This window comes from Martes martes, assembly GCF_963455335.1.
Source record: "Martes martes genome assembly, chromosome: 8".
Lineage (NCBI taxonomy): Eukaryota > Metazoa > Chordata > Mammalia > Carnivora > Mustelidae > Martes > Martes martes.
The window spans coordinates 3,465,604-3,487,031 of NC_137895.1; the positions used below are offsets into that span (position 1 = coordinate 3,465,604).

Genomic DNA, 21,428 nt, shown 5'->3' on the forward strand with positions numbered 1-21,428 from the left:
GGACAAGTGCTCCCGTCCCAGATGGGCACGTGGCACTCCAGGCAGGGCTCACTCACAGCACACTTGGTGAGCCACACTCGATGTCCACGGTTTGCAGACAGTAGCAAGAGGCCTTTTTTTCTGGGACACTTCGGGCTCCTCGTGAGTTCTGTGCCCTTGGAGTCTGGGCGCTTCTCCCACTTGGTTCTGAGAATAAGCAGCTGTCGTGTTCAGGACGCAGCCCTCCAGGGCCTCAGGGTCCAGCGGGAACGTCCTTACATCCTGGCCACGGTGCACATAACCTATACTCGCTGGCGCCTCCCTCGTTCACCAGTGCTTTCTCGGAGCGGCTCGGGAGTGGCACCATTACAGAGGTGGCAGCATTGCCCGTGTCCCCCCAGTTGGCCATCTTGGCTGTGCCGGGATGGGGACGCGTGTCCTGCGACCCGGTTCCCACTCCTGCCCGTCCCCCACACACAGCCCGGCTCACCCCCCGCCGCCCCGTTTGGAGGCCCAGATGCCCTTGGGCTGTGGGGAGTTTGCCAGAGTGACCGAGTTCCAGCCTTCGAGCACGTTCCTCCCAGGTGTTTCCAGCCTATGGATGTAGCCCCTCTCCTCGCTCAGGGCGCGGTGCGGATCGGGAACCAGCTCCCAGGTTTGAGGATGAGAAGCGTCGTCGTGGGGGGCGCGTCGGAGGATAAGGTCACGGTGCGCCGCGGCTTCCGGGGCTGTATGCAGGTACGGCGGGGCCGTGGGGCGCGTCCCGTCACAAGACGCCCGCAGAGCCGTTGGTCAGCCCGCTGGTTTCCAGTAAATGAATGACGGGTCTCAGCCAACCCCACCTTAGCAGATCCTGCTTCCGGCTCAGACCCATCCTCCCCGCGGCCCCCCTCCAGGCCTCCCCCTGCCTCCCCGTCACCACGCCACAGTCCGCCACCCGCAGCTCTGCCTTCGTGTCCTGTCTGGAATGTGGCCCTCGCTGCCCCCCTCCCATCCCCCATGCTCACCTGAATGGTGCCACCGTCGTCCCCTGGAGCGGGTGTTCTAGTGGCAGCCGGAGTGAGCTGTTGATCGAGTAGCCCCGGTCATGCCCCTGGACCTCCCGCTGCAGAGAAGGGATGTCCCTACGTGCCTTCCCCTCCACACACCCACCCTCCCCAGGGGCGGCCGTCCACCTCCCCGCTGTCCTCCAATGTGGAACTTGCTGTGTGCGGCCCCACATGGTCCCCATCCTCTACCGGGATGCCCCTTCTCCCCCGAGGCGCCTCGCCTGCCTTCATCAGTGGCCACGCTCTCCCTCTACCCTCGTTTACTTTTTCTTCATGCACCAACCATGGTGTCTTCGGTCTTCATTTCCGGGCAGCTGGTCTACCTACCTGGACCACATACCCAAAGGCAGCACACGTGACCCTGCCCTTCCCCGTGCCGGTCCAGCTCTGCACAATGACGCATTGCTTCTTGGGGACCCGAGAGAGTTTGGGGCTCTCTTAACCCCTGGTTGCCTTTTGAGGTCCCTGCAGCCCCAAGAGGCTGGACTGAACCTGGCTGCCCCTTTCTAACTCAGGGAGTGAGGATGGGGGAGACGTCCACCAACATCGCCACGCTGAACATGAACGACGCCCTCAAGGTCAGGGTGAAGGACGGCTGTGACGTGGAGGACCCGTGCTCCTCCAGCCCCTGCCCTCCGCACAGCCGCTGCCATGACACCTGGGACGGCTACTCCTGCATCTGCGACAAAGGTGGGAGCCCCGCGCCCGCACCCCGCTGTCCTGAAGCCTGTCGGCGGAGGGCAGTGCTTTGATGTGGAGAACACATCGGGGTGGGCGAAGCAGGAGCGTCCCCGCCAGGGCTGCGGGTCTGCGAGGCCTGAGCCTCCGTGACTGGGAACAGGGGTCTCTTCTCAGAGCGGATTCGTACATCGGGTCCTCACTTGGGACGTGGGGGCCTCCGGGCTTTACTCTCAGAACACATGATGAGGGGAGGGAGGGAATTCATGAGAAATCCCCACTTTCAAAGTTGATACTTTCAGTGGGCGCCTGGATTTTGAGGTGCTGCGATCCCACCGTGTGACCTGGGGTGGCGGGGACTCCCTCCCCTAGGCCTCCCGCCCTCCCGCTGGAGGGGAACTCGGGAGGCCCACGTTGCTGCATTTCCAGGTCCGACCCACTGCACGTTGGTGTGTCCCGTGACACCGAGCGTCTCCGCCACGTCTGTCCGTGGCGGCGTGGCAGGGGGAGTGGAGTCTGGGGAAGACGCAGACGGCCCGAGACGTCTTCCCCCGAGGCTCTGGAGCGGGGACGGGGAGCGCCATGGGCAGGTTCTGGGGTGGCGGTGACGCTGGCCTGTCCCCACAGGGTACTTCGGAAGGCAGTGTGTGGACGTGTGCCGTCTGAACCCCTGCGAGCACGTCTCGGCGTGCGTGCACAGGCCTGGCTCCCCGCGGGGCTACACGTGTGAGTGCGGGCCCGGCCACTACGGCCAGTACTGCGAGAACAGGTAGGAGCAGCCCCTCGCGGAGCGCGGCCGCCACGTCCCCTCCCACGACTCTTCTCCTCTTGGTCACTTCTCGCAAAGACACACAGAACTGTGGCTAACATGGGCATAGTTTTGTTTTTTTTCAAATTTGTCATGAGACGCGTTAGACTCTGAGCGAGCATCTCAAACGAACCCGCTGGAGTGGGTTTGCACCCAGAAACACGAGGCGAGCGGAGCGCCTGCTTCCGGAGCCCCACCGCGCACGCAGCCGTGGGTGCCGAGCCGCAGGGACCCACCCCGTGAGCTGGGAACAGAATGTGGCTCTGTGGGGCCGTGGGAGCCCCGAGCAGCGTGGCCGACCAGAGCCCGGGTCTCCCAGGGCCCCGGCTGCCGCGTGGAGCGTGGGAGGAGCAGGCGGAGGCGGGGGTGGCCTGAGGCAGATCGTGTCCCCCAGGGCTGGCACTATAGGCACAGGGGGCTGAGGGGGCCGTGGGGAGAAGGGGTGCACCAGAGCTCCGGGGTCCCCCTGTCGCACGCACGTGCAGACCCACGAGCGTACGGAGCCCCTGGCTCAGCCGCGCCGCTGTGGGCATTTTTATGCTCGTGCTGTGTATACTGTCAGTACTTAATAACTGCTTGCCAGGCGAGCGAGTAGGAGCGGTGGCCTGCTGGTCAGGTGGGTGGGTGGAAGGCCGTTAGCTGAGACAGAAAGCCCAGGGCGGCCCTTCGTTCCGAGGAGCCTGAGGGGTTTGGTTGGGGCGTGCGTTGCGCGGCTGGGTGAGCCATCAGGTGGGGAGCGGAGGAGGGGTGACAGCGACCGGCAGTGGCCAGAGCCCGGGAGGGGTGAGCCTGACCTCATGACCTTTGATGTCCCACATCTTGGGGCCTGCTGGGCTCTCAGGAGCAGGCCTGGGCCCGGGTCCTGATCCCGAACCCACCAGACCCAGCCCGTGGCTGCTCAGAGCTGACCACGGTGCCTGTCACGTCTATGGAAAGGCAGCTCGGCGACTGGGGGCATGCAGGCAGTGTTTGCCTCAGGGCACCCCAGAAAGCACGGATGCCCCGGCATCCCGGGTTCGGAACCGCCCACCGGGGATCCTGTGTTGACGGACACCCCAGGTCCTGCAGGAAGGTTGCCCAGGGCAGCCGGGCTCCGTGGGTTCCACTGAGGCTGGGGCTGCTGCTGGAGCTGGCCCGGCTGTGGAGTCACCTGTCACTGAGCTCCCCCGTGAGCCAGGCGCCGTCACGTGGGTGCTGGGACAGAGCGAGCACAGGTCATGCCGTTCCTCCCTGCAGGGAGCGTGGCGAGGTCATGCTCCTAGGAGGCCCAGGTCGGGATACTCATCTGTGTCTTCCAGGTAAAAAAAAAAAAAAAGTGAGCCAACGAATCATTTTAGAAATAAGTTTTGTAGTAGAAGCCTGGGACTAGGCTTCTATAGACCTGGGACCCCTGGAGTCTGGGATCCGAAGGGGTCAGGGGCGAGTGAGGTTGGGAACCAGCAAGGAGAAACGGGCTACTCCAGGGGGAGGGAGGGGTCCAGAAGCAGGCCCGGTGAGGCTCCCGGCCTCCCGCATCTTCTCTGGCTCCGAGGACGGTGGCGCACACCTTCCCTCTGCTCTCCTGTTTCCCAACAGGATTGACCTTCCGTGCCCCAAAGGCTGGTGGGGGAACCCCGTGTGCGGACCTTGCCACTGTGCCGTCAGCAAAGGCTTTGATCCCGACTGTAACAAGACCAACGGGCAGTGCCGGTGCAAGGTGAGCCCGGCTCGCAGGCAGATACCGGCTGAGTTCCCACCCCCTCCGGTGGCCACGCCGGGATATGGCCGTGTGCACGCCCACGTGCACACACACACGCGCACGCAGGTCCTGAGCCCCCAGAGATGGCCGTGTGCACACCCACATGCACACACACGAGGTCGGGTCCCGAGCCCAGGGAAGTGGCTGCTCACCGAGGCGCTGAGTACCCCTGGGCCGGTCTTCACGTGGACACTGGCGTGGACCCCTGAGAACTGAGTCCTCAGCCGCACACCCAGTTGGTAACAGGAAACGGTAATTTCCGTGAGGTTTGCTCAACCTCAGCACCGACCACTGTTCTCCCTCTGGGCCATTTTCCTTGGGCTCTTGTCACGCTGGCCCTCGAGGATGGCTGAAATTTCTAAACGACAGAAAGCTTTGCCCACACCCCAGCCGAGGTGCCTGCGTTCTGTGTGGCACGGAGTCACCTCCTCGCGGCGTCAGACCTGCCGCCGTGCTCCCGGGCAGGCCCTGGGACGCTGTCCCCTGCAGCATCCTGGGGAAGGCCACAGCCCTTCAGAATCGTGTCTGCACGGCTGTTGTGCTGCCAGTCGTTTGGAACCCAGAGGAAGGATCTGTCTCGTTGGATGAGGGCCGTGGGCTGCGGGGCGTAGGTTTGCCGGCCCCAGAGGGGAGATCGCCGGCACGAGTCCCCTCCGCACTCCGGGAGCTTTAACACCGGGAAGGTCCCACAGGCGCTCACGCACTTCTGGAAACACAAATGTCTGCTGAAACGTTTAAATGAAGAACTGCACTGGCGGGAGCAGATCGGGACCGGGCAGGCCACACGGAGCCACACGGCAGTCGGCACATCGATGGGTGGCATGGCCAGCGGGCCGGAGGCTCGGAGTGCATTTCGAGAAAATGTGCCTTGAATTTTTTCTCATCAGAAATTATAGAAAATGCAGAAAGGTGTCAAAAAGTGACGCCCATGTTCCCGCCTGGGGTGACTGGTAACGTGTTTGTGCCTCCTCCCAGGTGCTCAAACACGCATGGTTGGACCTCCCTGTGGGGACGGTTCCGTGTCCCTGCCTGACACGGGACCTGGACACAGGCCATGGCTCTGCCAAGTCACAGCCCATCCCACTCTTCAGCAGGGGACGCTTGAGTCCCCTGCAAGGGTGGTAGGGCCAGAGATGGGCACAAACCGGGACTTTGCAGTCTGGAGCCCGTGCCCTTGACCACTCCCTGGCCTGTCCAGTGGTGGGCCTTCAGGTGCCTTCTCACATTTCACAATGGAAAAAACACACCACGGAAATCTCCATCTGAGGCCAGGATTTTTGAGGACAGATAGGCAGGTGGACCATGACAAGTAGTAGCTAAGAAGTTAGACTTTCCCAGACAGTGCACCTGCCCCGTCGGGCGCAATGGGCACCCCAGAAGCCACTCGTGGAGGGCATGGGGGTGAAGGGCGGCGGGGAGAGGCCCAGGATCCCTGCCGTGACCTTGACGTACCCAGGAGGCATCCCGTGGGAGAGGAGCCTAGAGTCCCACGCACCCTTTCTGGCTTTTGCAGGAGAATTACTACAGGCCCCCGGGTCAGGATGCCTGCCTGCCATGTGACTGCTTCCCGCACGGCTCGCACAGCCGGGCCTGTGACATGGATACGGGGCAGTGTGTCTGCAAGTCCGGCGTCATTGGCCGCCAGTGCAATCACTGTGACAACCCTTTCGCCGAGGTCACCACGCTCGGCTGTGAAGGTCTGAGTTGCCCCTCGACCCCTCCGGGCCGTGTCACAGGGACAGACTACTGGGCTCCTGCATGCGTCCCCGTGTCTGCATGTGCACCAGGCACTCCTGGGGTCTGGGGAGCGTTCGACATCCTTATGGTCTGACAGTGTGCACTTGGCCTTCCGTGACCTGGCCCTCCCGGAGGGCACGGGTCAGAGCCTGGGTCCCCCCTTCCCCTGTCCTAACCCCGATGAGGGTCCGGTTCTTGGTGGGGGCAGAGGACTCCGAGAGCCATGCACACTTGTGGGCATGGCCGTGGCCGGCTGAGCAGCCTTCTCTCCCCCTGTGACCCCAGTGATCTACAACGGATGTCCCAGAGCATTTGAGGCTGGCATCTGGTGGCCACAGACCAAGTTCGGGCAGCCGGCGGCGGTGCCGTGCCCCAGGGGATCTGTGGGTAAGTACCATGGCCTCTGGCATCCGTTCCAGGCAGGAGCTTGGTCGAGGTGTGCGGCTCGCGGAGACTTGGCCAAAGCGTCCGAACTCATGGGATGTTCTTTAGCCAAAGTGTTGGGGGAAGCTAAAACCTTGTTCTTTAATAATAAATGATAAAACCTGGAAAAGCCGTAACGCAAACATGACACAAGCCTAGGGACCGGGACTCAGGCCGCTTTGCCGCTCCCAGTGCCAGGTTCTCTATAAAATGGGGGTGGTAGCTGAGTCCACACCCTGAGGGGTGTCCGGAGACCCAAGGGGACGACCCACCAAAGCACACGGCTGCGAGTCGGGTTCGTGGCAGGCGTGCAGGGCCCGCAGACGCTGTGGGTCTTTGGCAAACGATGGACTGTTTTCTCTTTTTGTGGACTCGTTCACGTGTTTGCTCACGGCGGCTGGGCGGCTCGGGCAGCTTCAGCGTGGCCCCGGGCACGTGGGGAGAGAGCTTGGGTTGGTTTCGTGGCCCCGGCACCTGCCTGTCCCTGGGCTGGCCGAGGGGTACGCGTCAAGCCTGGGGTTCACACCCCGCTGGGCACTCCGGGTTCAGGTACATGCAGGTCAACAAGCGCGATCACTAATTGGGGTTTCAGGTCTTCCTCCCTATTCCCCGTTCCCTAGGCAACGCCGTGCGACACTGCAGCGGGGAGAAGGGCTGGCTGCCCGCAGAGCTCTTCAACTGCACCACCGTCTCCTTCCTGGAGCTCAAAGCCACGGTAGGCCCCGCCTCGGGGAGTTGCGTGCGTGCGGGTTCGGGGAGCACGGCCGGCGCGAAGCCCCGCATCCCACTGGCCGGAGGCTGGACCCGGCTTGGGACCTGAGTGCCCACGGCGGAGCACGGCTGCTCTTCCCGTCAGGACCAGCCCTGCGTCTGGGTCTGCAAACAAGGGGTCTCCATATTCCGGCCCGCCGCCCCCGACCTCGCCCTTCGTCACTGCCACTCCCCCGGTGTCTCTTTCCTGCACTTGTTGGCCTGACCGTCCCTCCTCTTTGGTGCCAGAGTTACCCACCAACGTCCCTGCTTGGTTTTGGGATTTTTAAGTTCTTGCTTGAAAAGGAAGTTTCCACGAGAAAGGACCAGGTTTTCTAAATCACAGGAAGGAGCAAAGCAGCCGCGGCAGGCGTGCAAACATCTCGTGTGCTCCCCCTTCCCAGAACGAGAAGCTGAACCGGAACGAGACGCGGATGGACGGCGACCGGTCCGTGCGGCTGGCCAAGGCGCTGCGGAACGCCACGCGCCCCCCGGGCCCGCTCTTCGGCAACGACGTGCGCACAGCCTACCAGCTGCTGGCCCGCGTCCTGCTGCACGAGAGCGGCCGGCAGGGCTTCGAGCTGGCGGCCACGCGGGATGCCGACTTCCACCAGGTGACGGCGTGCAGCGGGTCGCCCCCGGGGGGCCCCGCGGTCCTGTGGGGCTTGAGGGCGGTGGGGGCTCCGTGCTCAGATGTGCGACATCCCTGCTCCCCACGTCCTCAGGGCAGAACTTCACTCTGCACCCGGGCCGGGCCAGCGTGGTGACTGGGGAGACTGGGTGCGAGTGCTCGGGGTGTTTGGGCGAGGACACGTGTAGGGCACGGTCTTGGTGGTCGGGACAGTCATCGTCACTGACAACTGACCCTAGTACCAGCCAGCAGTCTGCGTGGCTTATGTATATTAGCCACTCACCAGCCGCACGGCCTGTGATGGTGCGTGGTTACTGCCCCATTTTACAGGTAAGGAGACCGAGGCAGAGAGAGCCAGGGGCATGTAGCTCGTCGGGGCCTCCAGAGTCTCTACTCCCGCCTTGGGGTCCTGCTTTCAGAGATATGAGGTCTCGTATAGAGACCGTCCTGTTCTGTGTTTAAGTAATGGGTCCCTAAGAAATGTCTGTTTACGGTGGTTGGTGAGGAGACCCTCGTTCATCCTCACGTGTCTGATCTGCTGGGCAGTGAGCATTGCCAGCTGTGATGCCTCTGGACGCCTCCCCAGGCCTCCCCATCCATGCAGAGACCCCCCCCCCCCCCGGAGAACCTCCCTCTCCACTCAGAGACCCGCCGGGGAACCTCCCCATCCACATGCCTTCTCCCCTCTGCGTCTCGGAGTGTACATGGGGGAGCCCCCAGCAGAGTGTCTCCCGGACGCACGGCTCCTGCCCCCCAGGGTCTGTCCCCTATCTGATCCCGCCCAGCCTGGTCTCCTGGAGCTGGAGACTTTCCCGAGCCTGGTGTGCCCCTGCCTCCCGCCATGTCAGCTCAGCCTCCTGGGGCCGGGCTCACTCACCCGCTGAGCGCCGTCCGTCTGTCTTTCTGACAGGACGTGGTCCACACAGGCAGCACGCTTCTGGCCCCGGACACACAGGCCGCGTGGGAGCAGATCCAGCGGAGCGAGGGGGGCGCCGTGCGGCTGCTGGGCGGCTTCGAGGCCTACGTCACCAACCTGGCGCGCAACGTTCGGAGGACCTACCTGAGGCCTTTTGTCATCGTCACCGCCAACATGAGTAAGGCCCCGAGACAGCAGGGCTGGGAGGGACCGTGGGTGTGCTCCGGGGTCGGACCCCCGGGGCCTGTCTAGGGGGGCCCTGCTGGGCTGTCTTTAGGGGACGGTCAGCAGCTCTGGCCTCTGGTGCCTTGTCTGCAGTAGGGAGTCAGGACCCTCCTTGTCCAGCCTCTCAGAGCTGAACTAGGGAGACACACATGTGACTCCCGGGCTCCGAGCAGGAATCGGGGCAGGTCAGAGGCTGTGTGGTCGGCTCCCCTGGGAGGTCTGCGGGTCTCTCGGGACGTGGGTGTGAGGCTGTCCAGGGGGGCATGGCCGGGGTCCGGCTGTGGGTCCCTCCATCCAGGCTCACCGGGGGAGGCACAGACCCAGGGAAGGACAAGGGACAGGCCAGCCAGGTACCTGCACGGCGGGGGGTGTCTGCCCTTCCTGAGTCGGAGGCTGAAGGTCAGTGGGCGGGTACCTCGTGAACCGAGTCACCACCAGGGCCCGGGAGGCGCCACCCTGAGGTCCAGGGGTTTCCACGGTCAGATTCCTTCACAGGGAGAAAGCCCCGGATGGTAGAACCAGCCCCCACCTGACCCACCCAGACGGAGCTGGCCAAGTCCCCAAGTGGGGGTCTGGGGTCTTACAGGAGAGGGCCTTGCTTTCTCCTCTTGCGGGTGTTTATTGGGGGGTGTTTATTGGGCCGCCAGGCAGGGGAGGATGGGGAAGCACGGGGCCGGGGGGGCGGGGATTGCCTTGTGCGCCCCGTCACTGGAGGGGCTGAGCCTTAATCTGGAAGTGCATGGGCCCTCCCTGGAGCCCTGCGGCCGGCTGGGGCTGGGCCTCTCGACTGGGGCGGGGCCTCCCGACTGGGGCGGGGCCTCCCTTGCCGGCCAGGAGACGTTCTGGCCTCTGCATCTCCTGGGCCCTTCCGGGGCCCCCGACGGGCCTGCCTTGTGCCTGGGTGGCGGTGGGCTCAGGGCCCCCATCATCACTGGGGGCGGGAAAGAAGGATGCGCGCGCTTCTGCAGAGCTGGCCTTGGGGCCGGGCAGGACCTGGACACGGTGCGGCCTGCAGCCCAGGGCCTCCTGGAGCACTCAGGCGGTTCCAAGTGTCCTGCCTACTTCTGCCTGCAGCCCCTCTGGCGTTGTCCCTGATGCTCTGTGGCCGGGAGCGTCCATCCTGCACTGGGCACCCCTGTCTGTCCTCCTGTGTCCTGTGTCCCCTGCCGTCCCTGACCACCCAGCAGCTTGGGGTGGGCGCCTGGCTGTCTGTGTGGGCAGCTCTTGGGCACCCTTCCTGTGGGGGCTGTTGGACCGGATGACGGTGGGGGTCACCTGGGGCGTGCAGGGGGGACGGTGGGCCTCTCCGTTGGCAGGCTCCTCAGAGCGGTGGCGGTCAGTGCCAACAGAGGGGTGACCCCACAGCCTCCGAGAGCTAACGGGACTCAGGAGCCCCTTGGGTCGGTCCAAGTGTCCGCTCGGGCTCTGCCTCTGCCGGCCGGGGAGCGGGTTCCTGTTCTCCGGCCGTCTCGTTCTCACCCCAGCCGGCCGGTCCCCGATGCTGCGGTGAAGTCTCACTTCACCCGCAGGGCTGGCGCTGTGTGACTCAGCGGGTCCGGAGGGCGCGGCAGAGTGGAGGCGACTCTGTCGCCGGTCAGGGTGGCGGCTCTGGTCGGTCTGGACGCGGAGCCGGTGGAGGGCACTCTCGGGAGGAGCTGGGGGCTGGATGACAAGGGGGACCTGTCCCCACAGTTCTGGCCGTCGACATCTTCGACACGTTCAACTTCACGGGAGCCAGGGTGCCGCGATTCGAGGACATCCATGACGAGTTCCCGAAGGAGTTGGGGTCCTCTGTGGTCTTCTCCGCCGACTTCTTCCAGCCACCGGAGAGCAAAGGTGAAGCCTCGTGGACGCCACGGTGCCCCGCCGTTCGGGGGTGCGGGTGGGGGCCTCCGAGGGTCCTGTTTCTCGAGAAGGAACAGAACGGTTCCTAGTAGCGGAGCATGTTGTGTGCGTGTGTGTCACACGTGTGCCCCGAGAACGGGGCTGCCGCACGGCGTGAGCCGGCGTCGGACCCCCGTGCCGTGGCCGGACGTCTCCGGCAGGTACTCGGCTAACCGTGACGTGACAAATGAGATAACACCTGACCACACGTGTGCACTAGTCTTCCCTGATGGGCGGGGGAAGCCGCCTCTACGTGTCGGTGAAATTATAGAACCTGCCCCCACCCCCCCACCCCCCCACCACCGCCACCGCCAAGCCAGTTTTTCAGTCCTGGGCTGGGGTTACGTCACCAAATGGCTTCAACGTTCAGAATTTTCTTTTTCTTTCTTTCTTTTTTTTTTTTTTTAAGATTTCATTTATTTATTTGAGACAGAGACAGAGAGAGCACGAGCAGGGGGGCAAGGGTAGAGGGAGAAGCAGGCTCCCCGCCGAGCAGGGAGCCTGATGCGGGCCTCGATCCCAGGACCCGGGATCATCCCCTGAGCTGAAGGCAGACGCTTGACTGAGCCCCCCAGGCGCCCCTGGGATTTTCTTAGAGTATGTTTTTCACTGATCCACTCCAGCTACTGAAAACGTCTCAAAATAGCGGGGACGTGACAAGGTAAAATTCTGCAGTGGATAATTTACAGTTTGAGGCGTTTTTAGTAAATCAGTTCTGGCAGCTGTGTGGCGTTATCATTCGGGTGTCGGAACCTCTGGAAGAGGATTTTACTCTGATGCGGGATCCACCCCGACACCATCTTTCAAACTGTCTTTTGGGCCGGTCTGGGTTTTCCCACATTCGGCTGAGTTCCCAGCGGTCGTCAGCACTGATGGACGTGCGGACCCTGCAGATATCGCCGCTCATCCTGACCCAAAAACATTGTCCGTGCTCGTGTTCCCGAACGGACCCTGGGTCCCCCTCTGTCGGTGAGACTGAGGCATCCGGAGTGGACACACAGGAGCCTCGTTTGCTTTAGACGGTCCCGCGAGGGACGCTTCGGGTGCTTGCTGCCCTGCCGGCCTTGGGACGGCTGACATCGGTCCCCTCAGCTCTGTACGTGGTACCACGTTCAACTTGTCCGTTAGCCGGAACCATCCCCATCACCGCGGAGTAAACCCCGCCAGATCTTTTACTGATGGGAAGCCTTGGCCTCGGGGCTTAGGTGGCCCCTCTCCCCGCCCCCCCCCCACTACCCAAACGCCTGACAGGTCCCCTGGAAGGCAAGCAGAGGAAAAAGCATCCTATGCTCCCAGAGCCAAAACTCAGGGCAAGATCTGGGTGGACGAGCTTGCAGGAGCTAGAGGGGGTGCAGTCTAGCCCCCCGGCCTCTGGCATCCCACCACCTCCTGGTGTCCCTCCTGGAGGGCCCGCCTCTCTTCTCTGAGTGCTGGATGTTGACATAGAGCCCTAGGGCTTGGCCCCAAGGGCTGACCTCTGCCTGCGTCTGTCCCCCGCCTCGGGCCTTGGCAGGCCGGTGCAGACACTGACCTTCCCACCTTGGCTCAAATCCTTCTTTGCCATGACTGGTCCCCGGACAGACTTTCATCCCGGCCCCGGACTCCAGGCCCCTCTCCTCCCCTTGCCCTGGCCCAGATAGCGTGTGTGTGCGCCTGCGAGCACGCATAAGGCTTTTCTCCTGAGGCGAGGGAGGGGCCCCTGCCTGCCCTCCCCGCGGGGCACCCCTGGGACTCGCTTGCCAGCTCACTGGTTCGCTGGGGATGCAGGGAGCCCCTCGAGTAGGGGAAGAAAGTAAGGTTTTGTCCGCAGCCATGCACTGGCGCTGGGAGCAAACACCGGGAAGGGCCGGGCCTGGGGTTTGTGAGCGCCCCGGGACGCTGTCCCGTGCGCCCACCGCTGCCTCTGGTACTGTCGAGGCTGCCCAGAGTTGCCGGCCCCGCTGGAGGAGCGGCCCCGGCGGGCGGCTGCGGGGACTCAGCCCGCCTTCCACTTCCGGGAGCAAGCAGCCGAGAGGCAGCAGGACCCCGGGGGGACTGAGTCAGCACCTTTCTTTGGCCTCTACTCTGTGGGGTTGTCCAGGAGCAAAGGACCCGTAAATGTCACGTCTGACCCACTGGGTGGCGTCTGGCCCATGAGCAGAGTCCTGGGGAGGGTCATCTGGCCTGGGGCAGCACCTGATCCTCTCACTCAGGAAAGCCCCCCGCCTGTACCACCCCCCGCCCCCGCCCCCCGAGGAGGAGCTGAGTGTCGCTGAGCGGTGTTGTCACCAGTCATCGGCCCTGAGCAGGGTCAGGAAGACGCTGAAGGTGCGTGTGCCCGCCTCAGAGGGGCGGACGCCGTTGGTCACACGGCATGTCGCCGGCACCGGTGAGCCGTTCTGAGCTGCAGTGGCCCCCAGCATGGGGGCCGAGAGGTCCCCCGCCCCACTGCACCTCACAGCCCCTCCGCAGGCTCCCCTGGGTCTTGCCCTTTCTAGAAGCCCTGTCCCGCAGGGCTCAGCCCTCCCGCCTCCCCGGAGCTCAGCCTCCCGTGCGCGGTGCCAGGCGGTCTGGGTGGCTGCAGAGCTGGGTTCTGGGCCACCCGGGGCATTTTGTCGGTTGTTGAGAACGTGAGTGAGTGTGGCCAGGCTAACAGAGCATCGGAGGGGACCATCTCTCGGCCGCTGGGAAGGGGAGAGCCAATACTCCCTCCCGTGAGCCCATGTGGACACAGGGACTGGGGAAGTTTTCAACCTTCCTGCACGCACGCTTCCGTGCCCCGGTCAGTGGCTCGATATCGCAAGCGTCTACACCCCAAAATACGTGTGCGGACGTATTTACGCGGGCCATACGCGGCTTCTTGTGTCCCTAGAGCGCGTACAACTTCACACACACCCGTCATTCACGTGGGATCAAAGCAGGGGGCACAAACCCACGCAGACAGTTCCCCGTCCCTCCTGCTGCTCCCAGAGCCGCCCCGGTGTCGCCCCCTGTGTGGGGTGAGGGACTTGGCCGGTCAGCCCGGGACAGCTGTCACCTTTTCCTGGGTCGAGCTGAGATGCCGGGAGCCGGCGCCGTCCAGGCCGCTCTGGGGGTGGAGTTTAGTCACGTTCTGTCCGTCCACAGTGTTGGGCAGGCACTGCCACCTTTGTACCCAGGACTGACGGTCTGTCGCCATCCCCTCCCCCAGCCTCTGGAAGCCTCTGTGCCGCAGTCGCCTAGGGCTCTGCGTTGACTCCGCCGGGGCCCAGCGAGCACCTGGGACCTCGGGAGGCCCGTGCTGCCGCAGGAAGTGGCCTGGTGGGCGCACCGGCCCCGCGCTCACGCTCTGCTTGCGTTGCAGGGACCCCCGCGGTGCGGCCAGCCGGTCGGAAAGCCGCCCCACCGACGGCACCCCCGGGGCCCGGCGCCGAGGGGGAGGCCGCGTTCAGGAGGCGGAAGAGGCACCCGGACGACCCCGGCCGGTTCGCCGTCGCCCTCGTCGTCATCTACCGGACCCTAGGCCAGCTCCTGCCCGAGCGCTATGACCCTGACCGCCGCAGCCTCCGGTAAGGCCTGTTTCCAGAGGTTTCCAAAGGGCTTCCCCAGGCATCCGTGTGAGGACATTCCGCCGTGAGCCTGGGCCACGGCCACAGACCCCTGCCCTGAGAGCCCCCCGGGATGAGGTTCTGGGCATCCAGGTGGCCCTTCCCTGGTGCTGCCCCCCGGCTGGAGGTGACCAGCCCCCCGCACTCGCCCCATCGCTCACAGAGCCGCCGCCACAGCCCGGGCCCTTCTCGGGGACAGCGGCTGGGGCTCCGGCTCTGGGCCTCCTGGAGAGACGTCTACACTGCGTGCTTTTGGGGTCGTCGATGCACGGATTTGAGACAGGCGTCTTCTAACTGTGCCTTTTCCCGTGTTCTCACTTCTCTGCCCCAGGCTGCCCAACCGGCCGGTCATTAACACGCCGGTGGTGAGCGCCGTGGTGTACAGCGAGGGGGCCGCCCTGCCCAGCCCCCTGGAGAGGCCTGTCCTGGTGGAGCACGTCCTGCTGGAGACCGAGGAGCGCACCAAGCCCGTCTGCGTGTTCTGGAACCACTCCGTCACGTAAGGGTGCCGCCAGCGTGAGGACCCCTCGTCCCCCCACCCCCCCGGAGCTCTGCCCCTGCGTGTGGGGTCCGCCACAGCTGCTGGAAGCTGGGATGCGGCTGGGCGCCTGTTTCTGTGCAGCACAGACAGACGTGCCCTCACATCGTGCCTCGGACGGATTGAGTTGGTGTCGCCAAGCAGGGTTCCAGCCGGGAGCTGGTGGCCAGCGGGAGCGTGCGGATGCCCGGCTGCTGGGGGCTCGCGCTGGGAAGCAGGCTTGGCTGGGCAGGGATCTCGCGGCTCCTTTACTTTCCAAATTCGAGTTAATGAGCAAGCAGCATCGTGCCGGCGTGTGAGAGACACTCGGCTTACAAAGGCGAGAAAGAAGGCTCACTCTCACGGCGAGGGACGTGCGAGGGGCTGCTTGGCAGGCACGAGGCGCGTCTGTCTCTCGCGGCGCAGGACTGGATCCTAGCAATTAGCTGTTGCCTAATTACCCTCTGTGCCTCCTCGGTGCCTCTCACCCCCAGATCCTGGGGCTCTTGGCAGACATGTAGTAGCCTTCACTGGCCATTTTACAGATGAGTAAACGAAGGACCAGAGAAGTTAGTTGATTTTCCCAGAGTGAGGGAGGGCGGGGCTCTCTCTGAGCCCGAGACACACCCGTGAGCAGCTTGTCATTTGGGGCTTCCCATCCGTAACAGGGAAGTCATAATTGGGCCCTGCTGGCGGGCGGCGGCCGTAAAACACTGTGCAGGCTGAAGATGAAAGCGCAAAACGAACGTGGGGTGTTATTTCCTGAAGCGCCTGGACTCCAAAGAAGGCTGAAGTACAAAGCAGCCCTTCTAACGACTGACTAATGTTCCCGACAAAAGGGGCGTGCGGTCCGCCCGAGACATCCCCGTTAAAGTTTCATTGTGAGATGACACAGACACCGTGAACTTCAGAGAGTTGCTTTAGGGCACTCCCCAGCCGTGAAAGGGAAGGGAGAGTGTCCGCGCGGTCCCGAGGGCTGTTGTCCTCACGGCACGTGGCGGGGGGCAGAGAGGGGAGACGAGTCGGCCTTGGGGGTGCCGGATGGGCTTCCCCAGGGGCGGCGGGCCCTTAGAGACCCCCCCCCCCGGTGGAAGGGGTCCCTCTCACGCCTGCCTTTTCTCTGCAGGATCGGGGGAACGGGAGGGTGGTCGGCCAAGGGCTGCGAGCTGCTGTCCCGGAACCGGACCCACGTCGCCTGCCAGTGCAGCCACACGGCCACCTTCGCCGTGCTTATGGACGTCTCCAGACGCGAGGTGGGCGCGGCCCCCTGGGCAGTCCTGCCCTCCCGGCAAGTGTGTCCAGGGCTGAGTCCCTTTGGAGAGTCAGCACGGCCCCAAACTGAGTCCACCATTTAAGCCTGTGTTCGGGCGGGTTGGCCGGAATCTGCCGGGATTCCCAAAACAAAACTCCTTGGAAACTGTTTTCAAAGGGGCTGGGTTGTCAATGAAAAACCCGAGTGGCAGACCCCCAGCCTCAGCCCAAAAAGCCCTGGGAGAGCCTCACTTCGAGGCCGGATTCTCAGTGTTCTCTTGGACGGTGCTGTGCCGGCCCCACTTTAAATTTTAAGGGAGAACAGTGCCTGCTGTCCGGAACAAAGGGACGGTCTCCCGTGAGCACCACCCACACTGGCCCGGAGACACAACAGAGGGCTCAGCCAGGATGGGGCTCAGCCAGGATCCCCCGAGGCCGGCCGATGTTTAACCTCGGGCATTTTCCTGGGCCTGGGAATGCAAGGCTCTGGGAGCCTGCGGGTGAATAGGGGGAACAGGGCCACGGCCCCCGGCGGGCGGGCGGCGAGGTCAACCTGGGCTCTGACGTGTGCGGACGCCGGTTCCTAGGAACCAGAACAGAGGCCTGGGGGGCCTCACCTGGCACCTTTTCTTCAGGCCTGGGATGTGTCCCGGGAGGCCAGGTCATTGTCCCTCCCAAAAGCTCTGTGGCTTGCAGGTTCCTGTCACATTGTTGGGAGGGTGACTGCTGCTGCTGCTGGCGGCCAGGGAGACAATAGGGAAGGGTGTGGCCTCCGGTCTTCCCCTGACCACCAGGCTCCTGTGGGCAGGTGGCACTTTTGAGCTGGGAGCCCCAGGTCCTGGCCTGGAGGAGGTTAGTTATCAGTATTCTTCGTCCACGTAGGGGCGGAACTGGGGGTCGACCCCTAGCCGGGATGCTGGGCGATGCCGGGAGGGGGGCAGGAGGAAGCTGAAATTCAGGGACAAGAGGTGGAACTAGAAGAGGGCTCACTGCTCCCTGCACCGGGGCCTCGAAGCCAGTGCGGGTCCAATAGCAGGAGGCAGCCGCGGGGCCTCCGGAGGGCAGGAGGAGAGCCCTGAGCCCCGAGCCCTCAGCCTCCGGGGCCCACCCCCCCTCCCAGCTCCCCAGCGGCCCAGCTCCGGAGCAGCCGTGGCACCCCCGCCTTCTGTGCTCTGAATTTGGGGCGGGCAGGCTGTGCATCTCCTGGATGGTAACATTTCTGTATGAGGGTTGTTTTGTTTTAAACATTTTTTTTAACATTTTTTTATTGGGGCAAAATACACAGAACAGAAATTCACCACCTCAGCCACGTGTAAGCGGACACCGTCCGGCTCCGGAACTTTCTAACGCCTCATTAATCCATTTGGTGTTTTCTGTGGTTTCCGGCCCCTGAGAACCGTGTCAGTCGCGCTGGTTCTGCCCATAGTAAAGTCGACCTTAAAGTGCCTTTCCTGTGCAAAGCCCCATCAGGCCAGTCCTCATGTCCCCCTGCCCACCCCCCGCCCGCAGCACGGAGAGGTCCTGCCCCTGAAGATCGTCACCTACGCGGCCGTGTCCGTGTCGCTGGCCGCCCTGCTGGTGGCCTTCGTCCTCCTCGCGCTGGCGCGGACGTTGCGCTCCAACCTGCACGGCATTCACAGGAACCTCATCGGGGCACTCTTCTGCTCCCAGCTGGTGTTCGTCATCGGGATCACCCAGACCGGAAACCCGGTGAGTTCCGCGGGCCGCTGCCCCGACCTCTCTGTAACTGACAAAGGAGCGAGTGGAAGTGACCGCGGCGGACACCGGAAGTGGGTCGGCCTCGAGGGAGGCGAGGGCGAGCGGCGGCCGGCGGAGCTTCCGTGGGAGGCTTGAGATCGGAGCCCCTGTGCCGGCTGGGGGAGGAGGGAAGGGGGTGCTGGTGGCCGGGGCAGGGTCCCTGGGGCGTGGGGTAGGGAGCAGCCTCGGAGCGGAGGTGGCGGCACAGCCGATGGGACGGGTGCGAGAGCGGCGCCCGGGGAAGCCGAGAGCTCTGCGGCTTCAGCGGTGCCTGCCTAGTGGCAACGTGATTTTCCATTTTTACAGCAGGGATTTACAGACCACAGGGTCAGCACGCCGACCCCGGAGGGGGTGGGGGCCCAGCTGGAGGCGGAGGCTGTGTGCCCGGGGCTTGACACGTACGCTTCAGCTTACTGAATCCCCCCGGGCCCTGGGAAGGGGGAGCATCCCTTCTCACGGGAGAGGCGCCCGGGACAGTGAGGATGAGCGAGTGCCCGTGGCACACAGTTCCCTCCGTGCGGGTTCCCTTATGTGTCCATCGCGAAATGGGGACCCTAGAGCCCTGAGGCGCCGCGAGGCCGGCTGATTAGCACATGCGTGTATGTAGGGACTCGGGAAGTCTAGAGGTTACTCTCACCTAATCCCGATCTCTCCGAAGGTGAGCAGTGGGCTCTCGGTGGGCCATTCCAATACAGCCAGCACGTGCTGTTGACAGAGCTGTCATTTCTTCCTTCCCCATGCAGCGAGGACCTGCTGGTTGTCACTGTGTTCCACCTACCCAAGACCCAGGTCCAAGAGGCCCTCCCGTCCCCGCCCAGGGAGCCCCCTTCCTGGCACGGACACGAGTGGTCGTCGTAGAGTGTCACGTGCCAGAATGGTGCCCTGGTGGCAGGTGGGGGAGCCATGCCTGGTTAGGGAAGGACTGACCATCCCGTGGGAGGGGTCCAGGAGAAATCGGGACAGGTTGGGGAATCTGGTCCCCCAGCGCCTGAGGGGCCACGCCGGGCAGTGCCGAGGCAGCTTGTGCCCTGGAGAGCATAGCCAGCCAGCTAGGAAGCTGCCCAGAGGTCAGAAGAGCGGCCGAGGGGCTGTCCTCATAGGTCCGCCGGGTGGAGGCGAGGCCCAGAGCGGGAGCCAGGACAGCGGGCAGGAGGGCAAGGGCAGGATCAGGGCTAAGTGGGCAAGGAGGGAGGAGGAAGGGCGCCTCAGGTCTCCGGAAGGGGGACGAGCAGGAGAGGACACTTCGAAGTGAGATGAAAACTGAGACAGAGTGGCTGGTCTGGGTGTGGCTGGCCAAGCCCTTGGGGGCCGAGGGGAGGCATCTCCCCCACGTGGAGAGGAATTGTGTCTGTGGGAGTGGGTCAGCCCTGGGAGAGGAAGCGGCATAAAAGGCAAAGAGGGAATGTTCCGGCTGGTTAGGGCCACTGGCACACTTGAGCTCTTCCTCCTCGTTTGTTGCTGGCAGCGGGCTCCCCTTGAGACCCTCTGGGGCGGCCAAACCTCCTTTGGAGGAAGGGGGTAGGTAAAGGCAAGGTGTCACGGGCAGACGGCCTTGGTGGCCCCGGGGGCTTCTTTGCCGTGACTCGGGGAGCACCAGGCCTGGCAGAGGACACCCCTAAGGGCAGACTTCCTTGCTGCCCTCCAGGGTGCTCCCCGTGGTGCTGGGCCGGGGTGGGGGAGAGGCGCCATCCCCAAGTGGGGCCCTGCAGGGTTTCCGTGCATCCAGCCAAGCAGGTGGACCTCTCCTTGCCTGTCCTTATCAGCGCATCAGACAGGTGAAGGCTCTCGGTGGGAAGCCACATGACTCATCTCCAAACCCTTCAAGTGTGCCCTTGAGTGGTCTCCGCAGAGGCAAGCCACGCCTTGCAGCCACATACCAAGTGTGAAGGCGGCGAGGCTGTCCGCTTCCTCCAGGCACGAGCGCGAGCAAAGGAATGCTGGCCGTGCATCATTCGAGGGATTTGGCACCTCGCCTGGGTTTTATGGGTTTTCTGTAAACTCACAGTCCCATCTCTGGGCGAGGTTTTTCATCTCCCAGATTACTGGCAGGTTGAAATGATTTATTAGGCATTAGCATTTTGTCTTTGTTCTGTTTCTGGAAAAGGTAGTACATTTAGGGCAAAAGTCTGTACACGTACAGCCCCATTAAATTTTAAAATGTATCTCTAACACTTCTTTTTTTTAAAAGGTGGTTTTGTGGGTTTACTTTTCACATGATTGAAGGCAGCAAGCCAGCCAGCCTCCTCACCGTTGTCCCTTGTCTAAGCCCACCGTGCTTTGCATGTGGGGCACGCTGGCAGTGTACGGTGTGGGGCTCCCCCAGCCCCAGGCTCGCCTTTGGCATCCAGGCTGATGGCTCTGCTCATCGCCCAGGGGAGACCTCCTGTCTCCCGACCGTGGGGTCCAAGGCGGAGAGCAGGTTGTCCAGTCATAATGTAAGGTGCTGTCTTCTCTTCTGCTTGAGTTCCCGTTGTGTCCGGTGTTGGACAGATGTTAGTGCTAGGAGTTTCCTCCCACGTCTCTGGGGTTTTGTTTCTGGGGAGAAGCTGGCCTGGGCAGGCTGACAACGGCAGCAGGTGTTACATCTGTTCCCCGCCAGCCCGTGCTCGGGCAGCTCCCCACAGGGTACACCGGACTGGCACCTAACGGAGCAGAGCGGCCTCCAGTGTGGGTCAGGGTGGTGGCCCTGTGTCTGTTGGGTGGAGGGTGGGGGGCTCCTTGGCGGGGACACTGAGACCCTGGGAGGTTGCACGGATGGGACGGCAGCCAGGGCGGGACAGGATGTCTCAGGAATGGGGCGGGACTGGGGCGGGACTGGGATGTGACCTGGGGGTGGGACAGCTGTGGGGTCGGCGTAGGTTGTGGGTGGGGCCAGGAGGGGGTGTGACCAGGAGGGGCGGGCCAAAGAGTGGGCGTGGGGCCAGGAGGAGCAGGGGCTGGGTGTGGGTGTGGCTAGGAGGGGCAGGGCCTGGGGGTGGGAGTGGTCAGGAGTAGGGGTGGGAGCAGGAGGGGAGGGTCGTGGGGGTGGGACCAGGGGGGTGGGGGTGGGGCCAAGAGGGCCGCGGGCTTTCTCTTCCTTCGCCTCCACGTTCCCCTCTCAGCGCCTGCCCGGCTTTTGAGGACCTTGAAGGGGCGCCTCTCTCTCCCAGCTGGGCAGCCTGGGGGCCCGGCCAGCGCAGCCCCTTCCAGGGGGCCCCACGTGAGGCTGCTCTGGGCCAAGGCCCAAGCTCTTCCAGGTCTGGCCTAGAGCACCTCACGGCGGGTGATTCACAGTGATGGCCGCAGAGGCTGGACTCTCTGTGACCGCGCCGTGTCCCCAGCCTTCCCGTTCTCAGGGACACTGGGTTGGCTCGCCAAGGTCGGGAGAGGGCGGGATGCTGGGCCTCCGCTGCCCTGTGGAGGTGGTTTTCTCTTCCTGGCACTTGGCACCGGCTGGAGGGCAGCCCTGCCCGGCTGAGGACAGGGACAGAGCAGACGCGCTCCTGTGGTCTGGTTTTGGCGGGAAGCAGAAGGCTCTG

The 21,428-nt window shown here is 63.9% G+C and overlaps 1 protein-coding gene across 1 annotated transcript in view; it reads left to right on the forward strand.

The window, feature by feature from the left end:
* Positions 1–21,428, forward strand: part of CELSR1 (cadherin EGF LAG seven-pass G-type receptor 1) — a gene marked incomplete at its 5' end in the record, with an annotated part of 130,807 nt that overhangs the window by 99,840 nt on the left and 9,539 nt on the right. The window contains 14 exons of the mRNA XM_080811676.1: positions 604–717; positions 1,544–1,718; positions 2,334–2,475; positions 4,090–4,210; positions 5,766–5,949; positions 6,275–6,376; positions 7,033–7,127; positions 7,567–7,776; positions 8,704–8,887; positions 10,627–10,770; positions 14,141–14,345; positions 14,716–14,883; positions 16,028–16,154; positions 17,662–17,862. Coding sequence (XP_080667802.1) covers positions 604–717; positions 1,544–1,718; positions 2,334–2,475; positions 4,090–4,210; positions 5,766–5,949; positions 6,275–6,376; positions 7,033–7,127; positions 7,567–7,776; positions 8,704–8,887; positions 10,627–10,770; positions 14,141–14,345; positions 14,716–14,883; positions 16,028–16,154; positions 17,662–17,862 — 2,172 coding nt within the window. The remainder of the gene's footprint in view (positions 1–603; positions 718–1,543; positions 1,719–2,333; positions 2,476–4,089; positions 4,211–5,765; positions 5,950–6,274; positions 6,377–7,032; positions 7,128–7,566; positions 7,777–8,703; positions 8,888–10,626; positions 10,771–14,140; positions 14,346–14,715; positions 14,884–16,027; positions 16,155–17,661; positions 17,863–21,428) is intronic.